Source organism: Lepisosteus platostomus, chromosome 9, assembly GCF_059453375.1.
Source record: "Lepisosteus platostomus isolate fLepPlt1 chromosome 9, fLepPlt1.hap1, whole genome shotgun sequence".
Lineage (NCBI taxonomy): Eukaryota > Metazoa > Chordata > Actinopteri > Semionotiformes > Lepisosteidae > Lepisosteus > Lepisosteus platostomus.
In genome coordinates, this window is record NC_142619.1 from 53,465,872 (window position 1) to 53,487,449 (window position 21,578).

Sequence of the window (21,578 nt, forward strand, 5' to 3'; positions counted from 1 at the left end):
CAGCTCTGGAGCCTATTGGTGAAGCCTAGAGCACAGAGTCCATACACCGCGGTCTTAACACTCCTCTGGCCTGTCATCCAAACTGGAGAAGTCCTCACAGAGCGCTTAGTGAGCAAATTCAGAAGCAATATGGGGTTGGAACAGCGTTGTCACGGCTGGTGTAGTTACGATCAGCGTCACCTCGGCTAGGACACCGAAGGTGATTGGAGCGGCTCTCTAAATGTCTGGTGCACATCATTGCGGTCTCTCCTTCAGGAGGAGGCTGGCGTCGCAGCAGGCGACACCAAACCGGCAGAAACCGGAGACGGTTGGTTGAAACGTCGTGCGCCGTGTCTCCAGGCGGTGGGGGCCCGGCGGGGCCTATCCGCAGATTGATGCGGCGGCACCTCGGGGCTGCGGGACCCGAGCAGCTTGGAGAGGGATGGGCCGGTGCTAGAGAGGACGTGCGGCATGAAATTGAAAATATGGCCGTTCAAAGAAACAAACGCTGTTCTTGCCGTCCGTTGCTACAGTGCGTGACGCCTTGTCTTCGGGAGGCGAGGGGGAACGGCATTCAGTGTTAATAAAACAACATGTCTCGCCCCAAGCCCATACACGAGCAGGTACTTTAAAAATGAAGACAGCTGCGCCCTGCCGTACAGTACTCGGGCTGTTTCAGGCTGCATACTCGCTTGTAGGACCGCTGTCCCTTTGTCAAGGGCGCTATGCGGCCGCGCTTTTACAGCCGACACGCAAATATTCATCTCCATCATTCAGCGCTCACGGAGAACAGCGAGGGGCGAAAGGGGGGAGCATTTTGGTTGGATTTGGTTTTTTGTGTGTGTGGTTTATCCGGGCATGTGTTTCCCTGACAGCGAGGCTGATGTGAACGTCTGAGTGAACAGCTGCAGGCAGACACACGGGAGCTCGCATACAGCACAGTACCGTGCTTTACCCCACCGGGGATGCCTTGCCCAGGTGCCGAGTCCCTCCGCCTCCCGGGCTGCACCATTCCCCTCAGGAAAGCGTGATGAGCGCGCAACAGCGGGGCGATGCCCTGTCCCCAGTGCTGAATCTCTCCTCGGGCGTCTCCCCACACCTGCCGAGGGCCCCCGGACTGCTTCCGTCGAGCTCTAAAACGGAGGAGCTCCGGAGGACCACATACTGTACATCGCTGTCGCCTGCTCAATGAGCCGCTGTCGCTTACAGTCACGTTAGGAGGTCACACGGAAAAAAAAGGGCAGAATCTGGACGTGCTCGTTTTAGCAGCGGAGAGGAGGGTTGTGGGGAGCTGTGCAGCTACGTGGTCCGACAGGTACCAGAGCCCATTTCCACATCTCTGAGGTGAAGAAATCGGAAAAGAGAGTGAAGGGGGGAGAGGAGGAGAGGAGGGGGACTGGGGGAGAGACGAGCGGAACAGACCGGTGCCGGATACACGCGTAGCGGCTCGCCCGCACTGCAGATTAACTCTTCCAGCACTGACGCACCACGCAGCGGGTGAGTTGTGACTATCGTCTCTTCCTCTTCGCCGCGGAGTGCGTGTGTTTCTGCGCGTCTGTGAACCTTACAGCATGCGTGCCTGCTTTCTCAAAATGAGACGATGTGTCCGAGACTGAGTAGGATGAAAGTTTTACCGCCGGTCCACAAACGGGGGGCGAAAAATAGAAATAGAGGTGAGAGAAGGACTGGGCACCTCCGTGTATCTCTTTCCGCCCGTGTCTCTACTCCTCTCGCGTCCTGCCTTCCAACAGCCTCTCGTTTCTCATCTCTTAACATGTCCTCTTCTCCTCCATTCCTCTCCTGTCTCGGCGTCGTTCATCTCGAATTCCCCGTCTGCGCCCTCATCTGCTAAGATACTTTGGGACCTCTTGCGTTGTTAGTGCTGACTCGGATATCTTGCACTTGGTGTGTATCGATGCCGGGCTGTGCTTTAGTCTCCAGTCATGGTCTTGTGTTTTATTATTATTGCAATCCGAAGAGTTACCGACTAAAATCCTCGCGTAACACAAGGAGAACGGAACACACGCACAGTGTTGTGTGTACACGATAGCACCGTGTGTGTATCATGCACGTTGTCATTATGCACAACGCAATGTGCACGGGACTGTGTGTGTCTTGAGTGTTAAATTCACAAGCGGAGTGGGATGCTGTGCTACACATACAGTCACGGGTGTTTAGCTCTGCAGATGCAGGACACGACAAGGCAGTCTGCTCAATTGAAAGATCTGTGGTCAGAGTTTGGGTCAACTTATAATAAGAAGTGCAAACACAGTTCAGGAGTAAGCAGGCACTCTCGGTAAAAAACGGCAATTTCCCATTTCGGCTCTTCAGCTCCTTCATCTCAATACAGGGGTCTGGGTCATTGTTGCAGCTTTTGGTCACTTTATTCATTCAGTGGTCTTTCAATGTTGCTGACTTCGGCAGGCAAGTTCAGGTTCACTCTCAGTCTCTGCAGTTGACGCTTTGGGTCCACTCTGAGCTCTCTCTCTCACTCACTGCGGGGGTGCCAGGCAGAGCTAAAGAGGAATGCTGCATTGTGCTGCAGTTTAAACTCTGCTCAGGTGTGAGCCAGCCGCCGATAACCCGAAACCGATCCGTCTTCTGCACAGACCTTGCCCAGACAGATCGAAAGAGCTGCAGAAGGTCAGCCAGTTGAAAAGCTGGGCACCGTAATGTGAGATGACCCACGCAGGGACTGCACGAGTCTCGTGGGTCTGAGCTTCACCCTCATGCCCTTCAGTGCACTGTCGTCTCCAGCCATCCACGCACACGGCTGGTTTCACTGCACAGCCCCTGACGCCTCCTCTGATTGTAGGGCTGGACGCCGCTCCGAGTTTACAGAGGTCACAGTGCGAGCGGGCTGGTCACTGCGCACGTCTGTAAGAACTGGAATTGGGAGTACTGTCTGAACACTCACCCAGCAAAGCCCGGTTCCCCCTGGTCTTCAGCACAAGGGCATTTTTCTGACCTTCCCTCGGAGCGCTGCTGCAGGCTGGGTTTCGCATGGCTTTGCAGTTACAGAGCAGGGACTCCACTACTCGTGGGAAGCACAAGGCGAAACTGCGTGCTGACCCTTCGAAGGGTTTTCTGAGATGCCGTGTGCGGCGAGGTGGCGCAGTGGTGGACAAAGGAACGTTTCTGACCCCTCAGTCGCAGTCCTTTCAGCTGTTATTTAGAGGGGCAGAAATACCTGACCGACACCTCCCCCAGATACCCACATACAGCCCACATGAAGACAGTGGCGTGGCTCTCTTGCTGATATCTCCTACAGTCCAGTGTCCAGCGATCACGCTCTGTCAGAGCTGTAGAGTCCAGTGCAGTCCAGACAACCAGTCTTCAGTCACAACCCAGCATATAAACGAGAGGAGGCCATTCGGGCTCTTTTGTGTTTCAGCTTATTAACTAGTTGAGCTGAAAATATCATTAAGCTACTTTCTGCGACCTGACTGAGAATCCTGTTCCACACACCCACAACACTTTGTGTAAAGAAGTGTTTCCTATTGTCTATTATACTTTTTAATTGTGGCCCCGTATTCTTATCCCACAACTGAGTCTGAAGCAAACCCCTGGACTGACACTATCTATACCCATCAGAATATTGCTTAATTAGATTAAAAATCCCCTTGATCTCCTCAGCTTTAAAAGAGAGTCCCTTTAACTTGCTTGTATAGAGAATGCCCTGGGTCGATGAATCATTCTTGTTGCACAGTTTGGAATTCTTTCGGGATGTATTTTTGTTTTTTTTATTCCACTTCTGACTTCAGTGACTTTGTTGAATGCTGTAAGTGGATAGAAAGTCCAGTCAGCTGTTTTTCCCAGTTTTTAATTAGGTGCTGACTGAAAGACCCTTCTAAAATCAGCAGAAATCTGGTCGCTTTCACATAGGGCTACAACATCTTTTCTTTGGTACCACAATATATTCTAAATAAAGTCTTACTAGGCATTGTAAAACCTTACCTTCCAAGCTTTTAATTTAAATTCCATGCTTTTTGCTATCTTTGTGCTTTTTGCATTAATTCCACACATTCTTTCTGTTTCTGGAAGAATCTACAGTACATTGACAACCAGATCCCCCTCAGACATACTGTAGCTTCCTGTAGCTCAGGATCGCCTATGCAATATGTACAGTGTCAGTATTTTGCACTTGTCGATGTCATTTTTTTATTTTTTGTACCTCTCAACATCAAATTCCATTTTCCAAGTGTTGGCTCAAGCCACAATCCGCCTTTGTCCTTTGGGACATTCCTTGCTACTGCTTCTGTTCTGCTAATGTTGATGTTAACTAACATAATAACGGCTATGTCCGAGAGGGCTCGATTCAAGCTTCTTCAATTTTTTTTTTCAGTAGCTAGTTGATCCAGTGATCTCATACACGTTTCTTAGAGGAAGTCAGGGTATCGGCTTCAACACCTCTGCCTGCTTGTTCCACACTCCCACTACCGTTTGTGTAAAGATGTGCCTCCCGTTCTCAGGTTTGAATGCAGTTCCCCTTCCTAGCGATACTTACTCCCACTCGCGCTCTCTAACCATCTAGCTCATTTGAAAGCTAGCAGCGAATTCATCCGCTTTTCTATTCGTGATCTCTTCCAGACATTTCTAGAAAGAAGCCAGGCTGCTGGTTTCAGAAAAGACATGGCTGAGTAGCTTGTTCCTTACTTCCAGTGGTGTGACTGGGGGTGAAGTCTAAATAACTGCTATAGCTCCAGAAGAGCAGCAGGCCTGAAACAGAACCCTGTGGCACTCATGGCTCACTGTTCCCTTCATGCATGCGTGGACGTTACCTTGGATGCCTACAGATTTTGTAAATTAACCTTTTATAAACCGAGTGTCCATGAATCACTTTTCTATTAGTAGCATCATGCATATCACTGCATCAGAGTTATCACTTTGTCTTCTCAATGTGTTTGATTCCCACTGTGGATATACCATATAAAGACTTCTGCCCAGTTTTCCAGTCTCCATAGTGAAGGTGATTGTAATGCACTGTTTTCTGATTCTAATGCAAAAAATACAAAAATAAACTGGGGGTTCAATGTGTGCACTACTGTATGTCTAGTGTCAGTAAGGGTTCTCTCTGCACTGCAGTGTCCAGTGTCTGTAAAGGTTCTCTCTCTGATCACCAGGGTCCAGTGTCCTATGGAAGCTCAAGACATCAAGTAGCATTGTAAACGCCTGTTGCGGCTACATGGTTTGGCCACTCTCTTGGAGATGATACAATAAACTCAAACAATTTCTCAAAAATAACGGGATCTTAACAAAGCAAAAAAAAAAATGTCAAGTTTATTTTCTGTCATGATTTCAAATGGCCAGTTTCTATCTTAAAAAAAAAAACATTTTCCAACAATGTTGAAGGTCTGGGTAAGTTGCATATATTGCAAAGGGTATTGTTGGCACAGTGAGCCAGACTCATGAGGCTTGATGTAGTCCAGGAGTACATATGGAATCACAGCGAATGAGGAGTGGAAGATGGTTGGTCACATGATATGGGCTCCCCTCATCTTTTTTAAATCAACGAAAGTGCAGTTCTGAAACCTGGTGCACAATATTAGCTGATTTTCATATTAGTTATAATATTAGTTGCTCAGGAACATGTGGGTTAGTCACATGGTATGATGCCATAAAACTGTAGCATCCAAATGATTTTTTCTGCGGATGCACTTGGCCAATCAGCTCATAATTTTGTGTGCGTCAATAAGGACAGAACACAGCTGTTCCAAACAAGCTACTACTTTAAACAAACAGGGCTGCGATGAGCCAATTCATTTTCATGTGTGATTAACAGTTGTATCTTTTCATATACTGTATTGCAAGGGTTAGCTGCAGTATAATGTTGCAGGCTCATGGATAGCCAAGGGAATCAAAGCCTGTGGACAGTAGAGTGCACAGCTGAATGAAATTGATCAAACCTATATAGCCTATCACCTTCTGGTCAATTTAAAAAATATTCTGTAACTCTTTAATGAATTCAGATTGGATCATTGTTACTGTGGAAAACAAATAGGAATCCTGTTTAATCCAGAAAAAATATTGTTTTTTCAGCGGCTACTTGATCCAGTGATCTCATCCACGAAATCAGGGTATCAGTTTCACCAACTCTGCCTGCTTGTTCCACACTCCCACTACCTTTTGTGTAAAGATGTGCCTCCCGTTCTCAGGTTTTAATGCACTTCCCCTTCCTAGCGATACGTGTTCCCACTCTCGCTCTCTTACCATCTAGCTCATTTGATAGTTAATAGCGAATTCATCCACTTTTCTATTCGTGATCTTTTCGATACAATACACTGGTTTCACACAGTACCATTACAACCCCTGCCGAAGTCTGGGAATTAAAGGACAGCCTCTCTTTCCTAATTCTTTAAAATTCAAAAATAGCTCCAGAGCACTAAGTCCATAAAGTGCTTAGATTTTAAACATTTTTGTATCTGAAAACTACCAGGTTATTATATGCAGATTATTTTTCCTGATGGATTATTAACTCTTAACAGATAATCCAGGGTGTCCAACAGGATATGAATGTGAGTCACAATATATATGAAGGCTTCCACGCGCATGTGTTCAGATAACTCAACATAAGAAAATGAGAAACTGGCTGATCATGCCTTTTCTTAAATGGATGCTGCTTTTTAGATTTATTAAGGATCTTATGTTCTGTATTCACTCACTCGGAGACTGCTCACAAGTCTGAAATGCCCATGTTAAGGGAGCCCTTACATCACACCTGGGCTCAACAGATCTAGCCTCTTCTACCGATCAAGATGCGATCAGGGAGGGACTCCTGTTTTGCTCGAATGCAGGCTGTGCTCTGTGATCCCGATATCGCAGGTTTGAGCCTGGGTGATGTCCCTAGCCGACCGTGACTGAGGTCCCCCAAAGCTGTGCGGGCAACACAAGCGGTGCCGCTGAGCACAGGTATGGAGTTAATCAGCTGGGGGTTTTCCTGACGCTACTTGAATCAAGTAGGGAACGTGACGCTACTTGAATCATCACTGGACCTTCTGTGTGGGGCTGCGTAGTGTCAGGAACCAATAGATTGAATAGGGGGATCCTATGCGTTGCCCTGAACCCTGAAGGAATACAGAGTAGAACCGGAACTACATCCGAGACAGACAATCCAAAAAACGATATCCGAAAGGCGAGGTCGAGAAGGGAATCAGTCGAGGAGGTAAGAACGCACACTGGAGAACTCTACGGGAGGCTTCTCGATAGTGAGCGTGGCCTGGTGAGTGAGAGAGGTTTACATACTGAAGGGAAAGAGATGTTGTTAGAAAATTAGTTCAGGAGCGAGGATCTGTGGAATCTGGTGCACGTGAGAGTGTGCTGGCTTCAGTGGGAATGGATGGGAGAAACAGAGGGTTCGGGAAATACCCCAGCGTTTGTGAGGAGGAGTGTGAGACCTGACACGTAGCCTATGATGTGGTGAAAGATTAGAGACTGGAAGGTGGGAGGTCGCAGGACCCTACCTCTTTCTCCATGTGTGTGGTTGCTAGATGTCTGTGGCTCCCCTCTCTGTACTGGATGAAGTGGTTAGAAAATGGATGTCAGAAATGTTAGGCTGAACCCATTTAATCACAGTCACAGTCGGCTAGTGACGTGACCCAGGCTCAAGGTTATGAATGTGCCTCTCCTTCAGTAATAATAATAATAAAAAATTCCTTACACTTATAGAGCAGTTTTCAGGACACTCTACTCAAAACGCCCCACCTGGATGATATTATGGCAGCCATAGTGCACCAGTACGCTCACCACACACCAGCTGTCAGCGTGGAGGAGAACAGAGTGATGAAGCCAGTTCATAGGTGGGGATTATCAGGAGGCCATGATTGGTAAAGGCCAATGGAAAATGTGGACACCAGGGTGACACCCCTACTCTTTTCAAGACACCCTGGGATTTTTAATGACCAAAGAGTCAGGACCTCGGTTTAACATCTCATCCAAAGGACAGCACCTTTCACAGTATAGTGTCCCCGTCACTATACAGAACATTAGGTGAGCTCCCCCTGCAGCCCCACTAACACCTCTTCTAGCAGAAACCTTTGCTTTCCCAGGAGGTCTCCCATCCAGGTACTGACCAGGCTCACACCTGCTGAGCTTCAGTGGGCTGCCAGTTGTGAGTTGCAGAGTGATATGGCTGCTGGCTCCATCATCAGTGAACCTCCTGAATGGGGCTGTGTAGCCTGCGATGTGATGAAAGATGAAAGGCTTGAAGGTGGGAAGGTTACAGGACCCTACCTCATTCTCCCTGTGTGCGCTTGCTAGGTTTGTAGGTGTGAGGCAAGGCATGAAAAACATGGGCAATTCCAAACTGGGTGGCTCTGTAACAAAAAATACCTTTTTCAGAAACTGTGATCGGTTCATTTCTCATGTTCCCAAGCTGAGTTATCTGAAAACAATGTGTGGGCGGGTGCCTGAGTTCATGTCATGTTGCTCTGACCATAAAGCATTAAGAATATATACTGTAGGTGCACTATGGATCCAGGCACACTGAGTCACTGAGTGACGCACTCGGTGATGGCTGGACTTGATGTTTTTCTTTCTCTGTCTTGCAGGTATGTGGGGTTCTGGGCGCTGGTCTACGCACACAGGCGCGCGCACAGACCCCCGCGCAGGACAACGCACAGACACATAGACACACAGGAGAGGAACCGCCGAGAAGCAGGTAGAGATGCGCAGCCACTCACACGGGAGCCAGAAAGACGACCACAAGCGCAAACAGTGAGAAGCACAGCCCCCTCGTCCCGCCCCCGCCCCCCACCGCGCGCCCCCGCGCTCGGTCCGACAGACACGCCGCCCCCCGGTCCCTCAGCGCGTCAGCCAGGCGGTGGGCGGCCGGGGAGTCTCGCTCCGGACGGATGCAGCACATCATCGAGCAGAACCCCGACATGGCCACGGCTCTGCTCGCCGGAGAGAAGCTGAGGGAGCTGATCCTGCCGGGGCAGCAGGACGAGAGGGCGGGGCCGCTGGCCGGCCTCATGGTGCAGCTGAAGCTCGAGCTGCCCTTCGACCGCGTCGTCACCATCGGCACCGTCATCATCCCCATCCTGCTGGTGACGCTGGTCTTCACCCGCAACTTTGCAGGTCTGTCCTGGACCCCGAGGTACACTGGCATGGCGGTGGTTGATATCTTGATGTCAAAAGAACGTGCTAGGTCACCCTATATAATCACTGTACGTCATTTGTTTCTTCATACTTTTATGGCAGTATGTATGGAAAGAACCACTCTTTAGAATGGGGTTTCACGTAACCTGCATTTTGTGTATTTTGAAATAGAACAGACAGGGAGTTTCCCATTTTCATAATCCATCCACACGACATAGGGTTGCAAGGGAGGCAGAGCCTATCCCAGCTAGTGGGAGGCACAGGGCAGGATACACTCTGGACGGGACACCAGTCCTTCACAGGGCAGGATACACTCTGGACGGGACACCAGTCCTTCACAGGGCAGAGGCAAAGGCACAGATATGAACACAGACACACAAACTCAAACCAGGGCCAGTTTACCCAGAAGCCAATTTACATGCCAGATGTCTTTGGACTGTGGGAGGAAACTGGAGCACCTGGAGGAAACCCCCCCAAAACATAGGGAGAACATGCAAACTCCCCGCAGATAGCACTGCAGGAGCTGAACCCTCCAGCGCTACGAGGCAGCAATGTTAAAGACTGCGTCACTATGTTGTTTTGTTTTCATAATAAATGTCAGAAATATTTGGGGGAGCCCCTTTAATCCCAGTCACAGCTGGCTGGTGACATGACCCAGGCTTGAACTCAGGCACCTGCAATCAGGTGGGTGCCTTCTCCAGGTGAGCCCATCAGAGGGCCCCTGTTTTCATCTGATTCTTGTAACCCTCACCCCTTGCTACATGCAGTGCCTGGGTTGGGCTGACATGTACAGTACTCTGATTCTGAGTATTTGAATCGATCAGACTTTCCATTGAGAGAAGGAATCTCCAAGGCAGCAATTTAAGTTCTGTTAGACTTTGGACAAAAATATATTCTAGAGCAGCACATATCAGTGAGGTAACTTTTACATCCAGCGCCACCCCCCAGGTGTCAGGGACAGAAAAAAAGAAGTTTTATACTAACTTCATTTATTTATTAAAGAAAGTTATGCAACATCCAATGTCCCATGTGAAAAAGTAATTGCTCCCTTGGACTCGATAACTGGTTACGCCACCTTTAGCATCAATAACTGCAACCAGGCGTTTCCTGGCCTGGTTATTGATCAGTCTCTCACAGTGCTGTGGAGGAATTCTGGACCACTCCTCCTCGCTGAACTGCTTCAACTCCATGACATTTGTAGGTTTTCAAGCATGAATCGCTTTTTTCAGGATCTCTCACAACATCTCAACGGGGTTTTGGTCTGTTCTTTGACTGGGCCATTCCAAAACTCTACATTGTGACTCATCTGTCCATAGAACGATGTTCCAGAACTCTTGAGGATTAGTCATGTGCATTTTGGCAACCCTGAGGCGAATACCCATGTTCTTCTTAGTACTCAGTGGTTTCCAGTACTTAGTACTCAGTGCTGCTGTGCTTTTTCTGATGGTGGAGTCCTGAACGCTGACCTTAGCTGAGGCGAGAGAGGCCTGCAGATCCCTTGATGTTGTTCTAGAGGTCTTTGTGAGTTCTAAGACACACCATGTCACACCATGCTCTTGGAGGATTCACTAGTGTCTCAAACGTTCTCCATTTGGACAATATGGATCTGACTGTGATTCAGTGGAGCGCCAGAGCCTTAGGAATTGGTTTTGTAATTGGCCACTGCAGCTGTGACATGCCCCACTTTAGCACCGCGCGGGGAGGGTAACAGTAACAAGGTCTCCCACAGTAAAGGGAGTTACTCCAGTGGGTCTGAATAGCTGGAGCGCTGAGTGCTTAATCTTAAAGCAACACCCAGTGACACAGTTAGGGAAAACAGATGTGTCAAACCTCTGTCATTGCAAACAAGCTCACCATTTCACTTGAGTACAGTGAATAACGTCCTCTGTAGACACTTGTTGTATCCCAAAATTATGTACAGCAAATCCTGGGTACCAAGAAACTCACAATCATTCGCCAGCCTGCACTCATGGCAGCTAGAAGAAGAATTGTAGTGAGTTAGTTAAGATCTAGTTTTCAGAAATATTGCACTTTGTTCAGAAAATATTCCGATACAGTAGTGAGCGTTGCATCACAACGATCAAACCTGGAACAGGCTCAAGCAGTAGTTTCTCTGCAGCAGCTTGGGAGAGATGTGACTGCATACCAGCCATGTTCAAAAGAATGCCACCTAATCTACACTGTGAGTATGATTGTCAAAGACAACACCGGGGTTCCTGACCAGAGCAGTTGGGCTGATTTGAAGTTGAAACAGTTGCCAATCAACGTAGTATTGGTCTTGTCAGATTTCATATGTGCGAAATTTTGTTGTATCCGTTTAGAACATCATCTGAACAGTGTTGCAAGGCAGGTCGTGGTTGATTTATATCAACTTGAAAATATTATGTGGAGCGTCGCCAGCATAAAAATGAAGACCAGATCACCTAAAAATCTGACACAATGGTAGACATCAGGCAGTTCTTGTTATGAGGTAGAGAGTTATAATATAATACAGTTATAATTGGGAATTTGAAAATTGCAGGATTTTCCCTACTTTTCCAAATTCAATATATTGTCCGAACGAATTTTTCCAAACTGTTTAAGAGACAAAAAATGTAAATACACTTCCCCTTTCTTCGTGTATTGCCTGCTTTTTGTGCCTTCAAAGACTCCCTGTGTCACTGCTTTCTGATAACAGGGACCAGATTGCACTTTGGAGTGAAAACGCTTTGAAATGTACTGTTTCTCTCCCTCTTGGACAGAGGAGTCGATATACTGTTACACGCCACACAACTTCACTCGTGACCAGGCACTGTACGCACGGGGCTACTGCTGGACAGAGCTGCGCGACGCGGTGCCAGGGGTGGAGGCCGCCCTGCGGCCCTCGCTGTTTGAGCACAAGTTCCTGCCCTACGCCCTGCTGGCCTTCGCGGGCATCATGTACATCCCCGCCCTGGGGTGGGAGTTCCTGGCCTCGACGCGCCTCACCTCCGAGCTCAACTTCCTCCTGCACGAGATCGACAACTGCTACCACCGCGCCGCCGAGGGGCGGGCGCCGAAGATCGAGAAGCAGATCCAGTCGAAGGGCCCCGGTATCACGGAGCGGGAGAGGCGGGAGATCATCGAGAACGCGGAGAAGGAGAAGAGCCCCGAGCAGAACCTGTTCGAGAAGTATCTGGAGCGGCGGGGGCAGAGCAACTTCCTGGCCAAGCTGTACTTGGCCCGCCACCTGGTCATCATCTGCCTCAGCTCTATCCCCATCTCCTACCTGAGCACCTACTATGCCACGCAGAGGCAGAACGAGTTCACCTGTGCGCTGGGCGAGCCCCCAGATGCCAGCAGTGCTCCTGAGCTGCGGCTCAACGTGAACTGCAAGCTGCCCGCCGTGCAGCTCCAGCGCATCATGGCGGCTGTGGACATCACGCTGCTGTGTTTCATTAACCTGGTGATCTTGGTCAACCTCATTCACCTCTTCATCGTGCGGAAGTCCAACTTCGTCTTCGACAAGCTGCACAAGGTGGGCATCAAGACCAAGAGGCAGTGGCAGAAGTCCCAGTTCTGCGACATCAACATCCTGGCCATGTTCTGCAACGAGAACCGCGACCACATCAAGTCCCTGAACCGGCTGGACTTCATCACCAACGAGAGCGACCTCATGTACGACAACGTCGTGCGGCAGCTCCTGGCCGCGCTGGCGCAGTCCAACCACGACGCCACGCCGACCTTGCGCGACTCGGGCATCCAGACGCTGGACCCCAGTGCTGACCCAGCCATGCTAGGCGTGGGTGAGCTTGGTGGAGAGCCCTTGGTCATCAAGCGCCCACGCAAGAAGATGAAATGGATCCCCAGTTCGAACCCGCTCCCCCAGCCCTTCAAGGAGCCGCTGACGCTGATGCGGGTGGAGAACAGCAACAAGCCCGAGAAGCCCAAGCCGGTGCGACGAAAGACCGTGACGGACAGCCTGATCGCGCCCCTGCTGGACTCCTCGAAGAGCACGCAGCAGTCTCCTGCTGGCAAAGGTACTGAGTCACACTGGTCATCATTCTGTCACCTGATCTGTCTTTCAGGAGGCATCTGTCTCCCAGGGGAGGGAGAGAGGGAGACTGAACATTGCTCATTAATACTAAGCTTTTTGTGCCTGTGGGTGTTGAAACTAATTTTAGTGGTGTGTCTGGACATATTTCCTTTCATGTACTTCTTTCAAGATACTTATGGAATTTTACCCAGTACTTTAATGTTATTTATATCATGGGGTATATAGGTGCAGTGTTTATCCTGAGAGCTGGGCTTTTTGTAACCCAGTCAGTGTAACATTTCCAGTATGTTCTACTTTTGTTCACTTAATCAATCCTTAATTACTGAATTGACCGATCTGATGAACTTTAGTAAGGAAGAGAGGAATCAATGATCTGTTCAGACATAATGGCCTATGCTTGCTTTCTATTGTCGGTCCTGGTACTGTATGTGTATTGACAGGAGAGCTCAGTGGAGGCAGTGTGGACAAAAAGACCACACGGAACCTCTCCCTGGACGTGCACCCCTACATGTTGACCATCCGTAAGCCCAAGGCCGAGGCGCCCAGCAATCAGCAGCTGCCTCCCACCTGCACACAAGAGGGAGTGTTCATTGAGGGCACACACACCATTGTCCATGTCTCTGCTGCTATCACAGGTAAAGATAATAACAGGTGTATCATGTCCATGTAGATCATGGGCACAATACATCAGCTCTACAGAGATCACAAGAGACTGAGACATCAGTAGTACAGAAATCTCAGGTATAGAGAGAACAACCCTTAGAGGGTCAGTACAGAGTCAGATAAGGGAATGGCTTGATTTTTTTATATTAGTCCTTATATAGAAATATCACAGTTGGCTGCTGCTGCAGCTACTTACTGTATGTGTCTGCTCACAAAACCTTGTTTGCGCTTGTTTTGGTGTTGTGCCCTCTGACCTCTACAGGCGCTGAAAATGAAAAGCTTGATTTCTCATTTTTACTGCAATTTGTCAGAATATATACCGTGATGCCACATGGGGTGGCTCACAACAGGGGCACAGGTTCTTGGTGGGACCCCGATTAAAGAGTGGTTTTAAAGTCAACCTGTTCTTTATCGACTGGAATTATATACAATTCCAGCTCTTATCCAGCACAGCAATAGGGGTACTCAATGTGCTCTCCAGAGTGGCCAAGACAGTTGTTGATGCAGGTGTAGGTATCCGTGGCACTATGATGTTAGCCCTGTGGCCTTGCTGGTCAGCCAGCAGCCTACACTGTAAGTATGTGGCTGATGTACTAATTGTACACTGGTCTTCAGCTCAGAGACTGCTGAGGGAGCTGGGCTGGGTCACAGTTCCTTGGTTGTATGTGAAAATAAACAGCCTGCGCTATGTTAAGGTGGCTGTTGCAGTGACAGCTCAGCCATTCTTCAGCCCGGAGGCTTGTAAAACAGCTTTAAGACTTAGACAGTTTGCACTGTGTTCTTCAGACCAGATGAAGGAATTGAAGCTTGTATAGCTGGAATCTTCACTCTGGAGACTGGCTCCGTAGTGAATCAGCCTCTGCAGGGGCAGAGGCTGATGTGAGGTCTTGAGTCGCTCTTGCTCCGACTTCCTCTCACATTAGTCTCTGATCCTTCCTGTTCCTGGTTTGGTACTCTATTTATGTGGACTGGAGCAGGGTACACAGCTGTCCCTGCTCCAGTGATTGCCGGCATCCAGTCTCTGGTGACCTGCATGTCCGGTCCACCATCTTAGGTAGGTAGAAAGCTTAAAAAAATCTAAGAGTCCTTGGGGAAAGTAACGCCCCTCTAGGACACTGCCCCTCATGGCATCACAGTACATACACAAAACAAATGGTGGAGCTCACTTAGCTGCAGCTACAGTGGTCTCTGTCATTGTTTTCTGTATTAGGATCAGAAGGTTTAAAATTACCCTTGAGCGCCTGGTCACAGGGTCAGCAGAATTGTCTTTCTTTAACCTACTCGCCGGCGTGACCTCTGCAGTTCTCATCTCCTCCTGGTGTCTCTACAGAGAAGAAGGAGCCTCTGACAGAGCCAAAGTTCTCTGCAGTGACTCTGCCCAGCGCAGCCTACCTGAGCGGCAGCACCACGAGCCTTCCCAGCACAGCCTGCCCCCCCGACCCACTCAGCCAGCCAGCCCCGGAGGGCCAGGGCCCGGCGTTCAGCCGGAACCCCACCCACCCGCTGCTTAACATCCACCACACGCTGTACGAGGAAGAAGAGACGGCACTGGGCGGGGAGAGGAGAGACAGGCTGGGAGAGAGGACGGGGGAGCTCATCACCGCGGGGGAGTACTGAGGGGAAAATGTACTCGCCAGCACTCATCCACGGCGCCGTTCCGATGCACAATCCCGCTGTCCCTCGCTGTGCTGAGAGGAAATAGAGACAGAGGTCCGGGTCACCCGTCATCACTGGAGGAGCACAGCAATCCACAGGTCACTTCCTTGATCAACCGTCCCCTTGAGCACAGACAGAGGAGAGATGGTCTTGGCCAGGGTAAAGGATGTGACTGAATTCTGCACGTCTGATTTCTCTTAGAACATCAAATATGGTTCGAAACCAGAGGAGATCATTAAGCCCATCAATCCTCTTTCGTAGTTAGTAGCAAATTGATTCAAGGATCTCATCCAGCTGTTTCTTGAAAAGGAGACAGGGTATCGGCTTCAGCAACATGGCTGGGTATCTTATTCCATACTCCCACAAACGTTTGTGTAAAGATATGCCTCCTTTTGTCCTAATGCACTTCCACATCCTTTCCACTTGTGGAGAAATGTGAAGAATCGCTCGTTGTATCGGCACGAATGATGGACTGTGATGGACTAAAGGATCTGCTCTCGTCCTGATCTTCTCACGTTTTCTAAAGTTCTCAAGTTCTTGTCCATCTACTAAATCCAAACTGTCACCTGGTGCTGACAGCACTGTACTCCCCACCCACTGCACAGCTCCAGCACAGAGAATGATCCATCTCAGCTGTACAGAATAAACAGGCCCCCTGAGTGTGATACACACCAGAAAACAAGCAGTTCTGCAGAGTTGCATTTAACATTTATTTTTAAAGCTCTGCCTAAAAAGGAAGAGAACTTTCAACAGTGCTGGTCAATGGACTGAAGTCTCACAGACAACGCAGCAACCCTAGGCTCTGGCCCCAGCTAATTTTAAAGGATGGTTTTTGAATAACTAAACTCTGTGCACTTCCAACCCCAAAGACTGACAGGTAGCCTAGTGAGTTGAACACATACACAGATACGCGGACTTATCTTTACTTAATTACAGAGTCAGACACAGCATGGTGAATGTACTTCAGTCACTCTCATCCAGTAAGCACAGGCACTCAGGAGCATGCAGGGGTCACTCAGAGACAAACAAACCTTTTACATCCTTTCCAGCAGAAGCCTTTGTGCTTCCTTGCTCATGGCAGCTAACCAAAATGTTACTCAGAAGAAGTGATTTAGGAACTTAGTTTATGAAGTTCTTTCACAAAATGAGCCACCTAGGAAATTAAGTGGAGAAGAAACTATAGTTACTCCTGCAAACTCCATCTCCTGTCCAGTCACAACACACATCACTGTCACAATCTGATTTAAAATACAACAGAAAATACAGATATGTTCTTAAATATATCTATCTCGGAGCACTGCACAAAATTTAAAAGCAAAGTACATACAAGCAATACGTAACATTTCCAAGCCATTATGCAAAAACACATTCAATAAGAAACATTTTAAGTTTCACATTCACATCTTTTCTGATGTTGCCTGTTTTTTGGAGTTCCAGGGCTCTGAGCCCATTTGATTGGACACAGATTTGGATTCTTATGCAATATATATGTACCTTATATACTACCAACCAGTAGCAACCAGACATTGTGTCTTATCACATCACAGCTCAGCATCCATACACCCTTCAGATGAACCAGTGTGAGACAATCTAGGATTTGCTGTACTGATTGAGCATGAGCTGCATTAGCTACAGGGCAACAGACAATTTACTTTTTACAAATCTAGCTCACAGTCAGCCTGTGTGTTTGTCCATATGGGGTGGTGTGATTTAGACTGCTCTGCACCAGGAGTTTCATATCTCTCCACTGATACTCTCTGTCAGTCAATTGTTAATGTCTGTAAAGATTTTAATCGGTGTTTCCCTGCTTCAGACTCGGGAACCGGTCCGGTGACATTCCAGTTTTCTGACCTAACCATTACATACTGTAACTGTGTCAAAATCTTCATTGCTTACTGCTTCACATTCCAGCCAAATACCATTCGTGTTCCGCCACCTAAATCACCAGTGAGAGTAGTTCACCTCCCCAAATAAAACTGAGACTGTTAGCTCTCTGTCACAGCAGTCTGGTGCAACAAATGACTGCTCCTTCGCTGGGCTTGAAGTGAACAACAGCTTTCCCTCGCGTTCAGACTGGCCTTGAGTCGGCAGGGAACACAGAGATACTCTTCGCAACCAGAACAGACTCACAGGTGCACAGCCTGAACAGCCATTAGCTCCTCACCCACCCGTTTCCCACCAAAGACTGCTTCAGTAGTGGCTTCTCCACCCTGCTGAATGACAACACAGAGTAATATTTATGGAGCACTTTCCTTCCGGGACACTGTACTGAAGAATCACCGTGGCAACCAGAAACAGTCAGTGTCAAAGCTCCTCCCACCTCCCACCGCCCCCCGAAAAGGCAAGGATGCACTTGCTCAGTAGCAATAATACCAGCTCTAGTCATCTGTGCCTGCTGTAACAATGGTCACATGACACACTGAGGGAACCAATCAGGGCTTTGTCCCCCTTGGAGAAAGCCAATCAGGACCAAGATGATGTACAACACAGAGATCCCCTAGGAGCCCACAGGTAAGGAGGGGGAGTCATTGGGGAACAAAGAGAAGGTGAATGGGGAGAGGAGGTAGGGAGATAGAGGGAGAGCTTAGGAGAGACTCTTAATGGTGGTGAGCCAGATGGAGGGGCGGATAAGAGATTAATGAGGTTGTGCTAATTAATTTGCAGCTCTAGTTCTGCAGTGGTGTGTGGAGGTGTGTGTGAGATCCCACCCGCTGAAGAGTGTCCTGCTCCCACGCAGACCCCTCCCGTCCGCTGCCAAGACCTCCTCTCTCCTCTTCTCCTCCTCCTCCTCCTCCAGGACTGGCGCTCTGGCCACGCTCTGAGCCCAGAACAGAAGAATACAGCAGTCCCTCTGCCTTTTCCTTATAGGAAATACTGATTTCCGTTCAGGCATATGCAGGGCCTCCTTATTTGTGAGGGACTTTCCAGTACTTTTTTAATGAAAAACAACAACAAAATAAGTTGAGGCAAAGTCAGACATGTTTGAATTTCCCATACCCTCTCTTACGTTAGAGTCCTGAACGATGTAAACGTGGTTTGTTTTACGAGTTCATCGTCTTGTTTTCTCTGTAAACCCAACAAGCTGGGATACTGGATGGATCCACCCCTGTATAGCATCTCATCGAGATTATCTGGGAACTTGGTACAAGCCGAGCACTTCTTGCTTGATCGATAGATCAGGTGGTTGGCCTGTATACATACTGTACTGTCAGCATTATTCTGGCTTTAAATGGCCAGGAGCATCTCAGCTCTTCCTGGGATTTTCAGGCACTGGTGTGTCCGACTGGATCTTTAATTATGGTGGCTCAGGGTCAGGCCGATGGCATTATTTAATTAAAGGAATGAGTAAAGGCAAGAGTTCCCATTTTGGTCTAAAATTAAAAGAAGTAGACTGGTGTTAGAGCAATTTCAATGAAGTGGGAAAATTGCCTGTGTTTATTAAACTCGCAGTGCCCAAGTTTGACAACACAGCTCAACTGAGAGATAAGTGAAACAGTTCTGTGGATTGGGACTAGAGTTCTGTGAAGACCTGTAGCAAGCTGTGCAACTATTTTTATTACACTTTACTGTGGTAACATTGGATGGTAATTGAGCTCTTTTGCCATATTTTCCCCTATATTTAACACCAACTGTTACTGTGGTTTCACTGTGGTTTACTACGTTAGTAAAAATATAGCGAGTGCTTGCAAGGGAGGAAACTGGCCAGTGACAATTTCGCCACAACAGGACACCAGACTTCTCCTGTAGGGGAGTTCGCTGTTGTCAGAGGAGGCACGGTGTGGCTTGAAGGCTGGGAAGTGCTCTAGAAAGTCCCTCACTTTTGGGGGTCACCCCTCACTGGGGCCTCATGATCTGGATAATGTAGAGAGGGAGCATGGCACCCCATTGGTGATGCCATCCCCCTTTCAGAATGGCCCGGTGTCTTCTGGTCTGAGCTCTTGGTTACATAGTTATTTAACTGATTATTTAATCACACAAATTCAATTTTTTTTAATTAACTGCAGCAATAATTCCTTACACTTAAATAGCGCTATTCTGGACACTCCACTCAAAGCACTTTACAGGTAATGGGGGCTCCCCTCCACCACCCCACCTGGATGATGTCACAGCAGCCATAATGCATCAGTACACTCCCCACACACCAGCTCTCGGTGGGGAGGAGAGCAGAGTGACGAAGCCAGTTCACAGATGGGGACAGTAGGAGGCCATGATTGGTAAAGCAAGGGAAAATTTGGCCAGGACACGAGGGTACCACTCCTACTCTTTTTGAGAAACACCCTGGGAGATTTAATGACCACAGGGAGTCATTTAATGTCTCATCTTTTATATTATTGTGTCCCCATTACTATACTGGGGCATTAGGACCCACACAGACCGCAGGGTGAGCGCCCCCCACTGGTCCCACGAACATCTCTTCCTGCAGCAACCTCAGCTTTCCCAGGAGTCTCTCATCCAGGTACTGACCAGGCTCACACCTGCGGAGCTTCAGTGGGCTGCCAGCTGTGAGTTGCTGAGATGATAGTGTATTATTTGTAACCTTACTCTGAGGTGTTGCAGAAGAAACTTCAGTGAAATGTGTATTTTGAGTGATCCATTTTTAAACCTCCTCATTCCATTCAGGGTCACAGGGGAGGTGGAGCCTATCCCAGCAAGTACATTCTATACACAGTATGTCAAAGAAAAAAATAGGTTAATTGTTTAATTGAGCACTCGGGCTGAAAGAAAAAGGAGCAGACACCAGGCCCTATAGGAAGTGAGTCTGCCACCCCACCCTGGGCTGGGCCTGTCAGTTATTGAGGCTGCAGAGGACAGAAGGGAAGGACATGTAGTGGAGGGGGGTGTAAAGAGACTCATTCTGAGCTGGGTACAAGAAGATGTATTCCCTAGGAAAGCGAATAGGGCTCCAAGACATTTGTGATTAAACAGAGAGCACATTCAGGGGAAGAAAAAAGAGTCATCAGGGTTTAGGGGCAACACAGACACCTTACAAATCAAGTCTTCATTGTGGATGCTACTCTAAGCTTAATGAAAAGTTACGTTTCATTGATTTACGTTTCTGCTGTATTCACACAGTCAACCCAACTATATAGGTAGATACCAGCATGGCCAGAATCCTGTGTCCCCTGTCTAACACTACAGAAACCAAGACATGTTCTGTCATACAGAGCTGTTCTACACCCATTTGTAAAACCTCTTACGATCCTTTGCTCTGTGATGAACACGAACACTAAAATACCCCCTCGCACCATTAAGACAAAATGGAACCCTCTCTCCTTTTGTCCAGATGCTGTATTAAAAAAGATTCCCTCCCTGCCTACTTTGACAGTAACAAGCACAGTGTTTATACATCCTTCTGTAGAACATCGACACCCTGAGTCTCCCTCAGGCCGTGCCAGTCAGACACATATTGGGCAGCTAAATGATTCTGTTGTTTTCTCTTCCTCTCCTTGCAGGAGTCATAGTTTCTTAAAGTCAGGGCGGTGAGTAAAAGCACTTTATAAGCACTTTCTTTCATTTTCAGAACTTTCAAATGATTTTAGCATTTTTCCTTAAACAAATGGGGAGGTGGAGTACCTCCAAGTTCATGCAAAGAGATCTGAGAGGTACTGTAGGCCAGTCTGCCTGGTCCAACGCTGTCCGCTGTCCGCTGTCCTGGGACTGGTCCGCAGTGCTCGGAGGGGGTGGGACAGGGGACGGTCAGACAGGGAGGGGGAATGTCTAACGATCTGGAGACAGGACTGTCAGACCTCACCATTACTGAACAATAAACCTTTTCTAAGAAAATCAAAGTCGGATCCTGGTTCTCTTTCTTGGTGTGGCTGAACGTATATCGTGTCTGCCTGTCTGCGTGTGTGTTAATGCCTGCATGTTGTGTCTCGAGGACAGTGTGTGTCTCGTGTGACATGGACCGTGTGTGTTTGTGTTTTCCGAGTCTGTGTGTGTGTTAGTATCTGCATGTGTGTGTCGGGTCTATGTGTGTATTGTTTGTGTCAATCTGTGTGTGTGTCAAGGTTTCTGTGAATGTGTCGGTCTGTAGGTCAGGGTGAGTGTGTATATTTTGGTCTCTGTGTGTGTCAGGGATTGTGTGTATGTGTCGGTTTGTGTGTGTGTCAGGAACTGTGTATGTGTCAAGGGTCTGTGTGTAAGTGCACAGGTAGTGCTGAAACTT

At 48.3% G+C, this 21,578-nt stretch overlaps 1 protein-coding gene across 1 annotated transcript; it reads left to right on the plus strand.

Annotated features, from left to right (window-relative positions):
- The first annotated feature begins 56 nt into the window (after positions 1–56).
- On the plus strand, positions 57–21,198 carry panx2 (pannexin 2). The gene is made up of 5 exons (XM_088645556.1): positions 57–1,476; positions 8,526–9,054; positions 11,817–13,073; positions 13,531–13,725; positions 15,084–21,198. The coding sequence occupies exons 2-5, from the start codon at positions 8,829–8,831 to the stop codon at positions 15,368–15,370; spliced, it is 1,965 nt and encodes a 654-aa protein (XP_088501682.1). The 5' UTR covers positions 57–1,476; positions 8,526–8,828; the 3' UTR covers positions 15,371–21,198.
- The last annotated feature ends 380 nt before the right edge of the window (positions 21,199–21,578 follow it).